Source organism: Pholcus phalangioides, unplaced genomic scaffold (assembly GCF_987345545.1).
Source record: "Pholcus phalangioides strain wild (caught in Gottingen) unplaced genomic scaffold, Ppha-v1.0 ptg000001l_1, whole genome shotgun sequence".
NCBI classification, from domain to species: Eukaryota; Metazoa; Arthropoda; class Arachnida; order Araneae; family Pholcidae; genus Pholcus; species Pholcus phalangioides.
The window spans coordinates 14,465,168-14,468,055 of record NW_028301594.1 but is presented as its reverse complement, the minus strand read 5'-3'; the positions used below and the strand labels follow the sequence as shown (position 1 = coordinate 14,468,055).

Here is a 2,888-nt window from a genome sequence, read left to right as displayed (position 1 = left end):
AGACTGTTCCATATTCTTGCCACACGGCATCTATATCCGTGGAAAAAACAATCCCTTCTAGCCATTGGTACTCTTATTTGGAAGCGATGCCTACGTAGGTTAACTCGCCTGTCTATGATCTCAAAGAAAGGCTCTCTCGATGGTAGATAAACATTTTGGTGAACTAGTTTGTAGCACATCTTCAGATCCGCAGCGATTCTACGCCATTCCAGCGAGTGTAAACCCAGAAATTGAAGTCTCTGGCAATAAGATAGACCGCTCATGCCAGGTATTCGTTTAGTAAACGACCTCTGTGGCTTTTCGAGGAGCTGTATGTCCTTGATTTTGTAAGGGCTCCATACTTGCGAACAGAACTCCAGGGTCGGGCGAACGTACACACAGAAAGCATATGACAACGTATGCGCATCACACTTACGGTATGCCGTACGTAACATATATGAAATTCTATTAGCTTTGCAGACTATGCCATGATAATGATCAGTGAAATCCAGAATGCGGCTCATTGCAATACCTAAATCCACGCATGTATCCAATTGCTGTAACGTTTCATTACCTAGTTGGTAATATTCAGGATCGGTGCGTCTACCTAAATGCATTGATCCACTTTTTGATGATGAAATAGGTAGCTTATACTGACAACTCCACTGGAAAAGTTGTTGGCATGCAATTCTTAAGCCCCTAGTGTTTTCCACTGGAGAGAACAACTTCACGTCATCAGCGAATTGCAATAGAGAGATGGGTGACACAGCCTGAGTAATATCGTAAGTGTACAAAGTAAATAAGATCGGGCCTAACACCGATCCCTGGACAACTCCGCTTGGCACCTGACATTCTCTAGACATGACGCTGGCTACGCGAACCTGATGAACTCTGTCTGACAGCAGTTCTTGAATTATCCTCACAACTTTATCCGGAACCCCCATGCAAGCTAGCTTCCTCAGTAGTAGCAATCTGTCTACTTTATCAAATGCCTTTTGGAAATCGACGTAAATTACATCAATCTCTTGTCCAGAGTCTATAGCACTCTCCCATATATCATGACAAATCAACTGCTGCACTGGTAAGGAGCGGCCAGGAATGAAGCCAAACTGAACTGAGGGGATTAAGCCCATATCGTCGGCAAATGGAAGTAACTGATTGACGATGCATCTCTCGAAAATTTTGCAGGATATATCGGTTAACGATATCGGGCGATAATTATTCGGATCTGCCCTGGAGCCTTTATTCTTATAAATTGGACTAATAACTGCAGATTTCCAAGAGCATGGGATAGACCCGTAGTCATAGAAGGATGTGAAGATGGAGCTAAGCAGAGAAGATATCGGGTCTGAAAGACGTTTGTAGAAACAACTGGGTATTCCGTCAGGACCCGGAGATGATCGACCAGGAAGAGAAGCAATAATGGCTTTTATCGTGTGAGTGCTGAACATGTCACGAAAGAAGGGATGATCATTCATAAGGCCTTGATAACGATAGTCGTAACCGGAACAACTGAAATTATATGAACCAGAAAATATGTCCGCAAAAACGTTTGCTTTCTCATAATCTTCCGTTATCGTGGTGCCATTCACAGTTAGCGTTGGTATGTCCCGGGATACACGAAGTCTACTGCGGACATCTCGGTGGAAAAAGTTCCGATCACGATTTTTACAGAGGTTGAGGAGATGTAAACTCTCTTTCTCTTGGACGTAATTTGCATAGTTCCTAGCCATGACCTTGTATTGTTCTTTAGTGGTTTGACTAGGTATTGATCTATATTGACGCCAAGCATGCAATTTCCTATTGTTTAGCATTCGTAAAACCTTATCTTTTTTTCTAAATCTCATTTGACGGGGAACATGTTCACGAGACCGCAGAAATAGAGCTGGCAAAGCATCCGCAGCTGAGATAGTTCCAGCCAGTACTTGGTTCTGCAGATCTTTTACAATAGCTGATAATCTTGGATAATCTGCATTGTGATAGTTTAGTGTTGATCGGCAATCTAATCCTGTTGTAATATGCAATGAGAAGTGTATCGGCAAGTGCGGTGGATTATCGCTGTTGCAGAAGGGTGGAAGTGCATATACGTCGTAGACCACCGAAGGATCGGTAGCAAACATAAGATCTAAGAAGTTTTCCCCTTTCGTGGGAAAATCGACCAACTGAACAAGGCCTAGTTCTGCTGATATTGACATGAACTGTGACTCCAATTCAGACGAGAATCTCCCGTTTATCCAATCGATTCCCCGCATGTTAAAGTCCCCGACCAAAATCACCGGAAAGCGCGCAGAGCAGTAATGCCTTAGTTCTCTCCAAAACTCACACCAATGATCTAAATTACATGCTTTATTTGGTGGAACGTACGCCGTAATAAGCCTGCACTTCCTATTTCCGCTTTTTATATCCACCGATATTATCTCAACATCTTGATTTCCATTATGCACGTTCACCAGCTTAGGTTTCAGGCTGCTTCGAATAATAATGCATACACCTCCTCCCGCAGTAGTTTCTCTGTCGTATCGGAAAATATCGTATCCTGGTAGACATATCAAGGAAGACGAAACTGATTGATGTAACCAAGTCTCTGCTATACACAGAATGTCGACCTCGTATGACTGAATGCAGCAACGCAAATCGTCAATTTTATTCACAATACTTCTGGGGTTCATGAATATACCTATAACTCTTGATTCAGAATCGGATGCGTGTTCATTTGTTGAAGTAATTGACGATGACTCTTCTCCGTACAGTCATTGTTGATTAGAGGTGTCCCTCTGACCGGGCAATGCTTCCGTTATAGTACAATCTCCAGCCGGATCCTCCAGAAGATATCTGGGAATACCAAAAAACTCTCTGATGTGTATACCAGATGGCCAGTGGAATGGATCACTCAATGAATCCCAATTACT

General features: G+C 42.9%; 1 protein-coding gene across 1 annotated transcript; it reads right to left on the bottom strand.

Moving 5' to 3' along the window:
* Positions 1-1,045: 1,045 nt before the first annotated feature.
* On the bottom strand, positions 1,046-2,648 carry LOC149089926 (uncharacterized). Its single transcript, XM_089234977.1, has 2 exons — positions 1,248-2,648; positions 1,046-1,093 (listed from the first exon to the last, which is right to left on the bottom strand). Exons 1-2 carry the CDS (start codon positions 2,646-2,648, stop codon positions 1,046-1,048), a joined length of 1,449 nt encoding a protein of 482 aa, XP_089091103.1.
* Positions 2,649-2,888: the final 240 nt, after the last annotated feature.

What these genes read in the sequence shown, in the direction of transcription:
- LOC149089926 (XM_089234977.1), bottom strand. Translation starts at nt 2,648, where the DNA reads ATGAACCCCAGAAGTATTGTGAATAAAATTGACGATTTGCGTTGCTGC. An exon ending in CATGCTCTTGGAAATCTGCA is followed by an intron (nt 1,094 to 1,247) that starts GTTATTAGTCCA and finishes TAATCCCCTCAG; the next exon opens with TTCAGTTTGGCTTCATTCCT.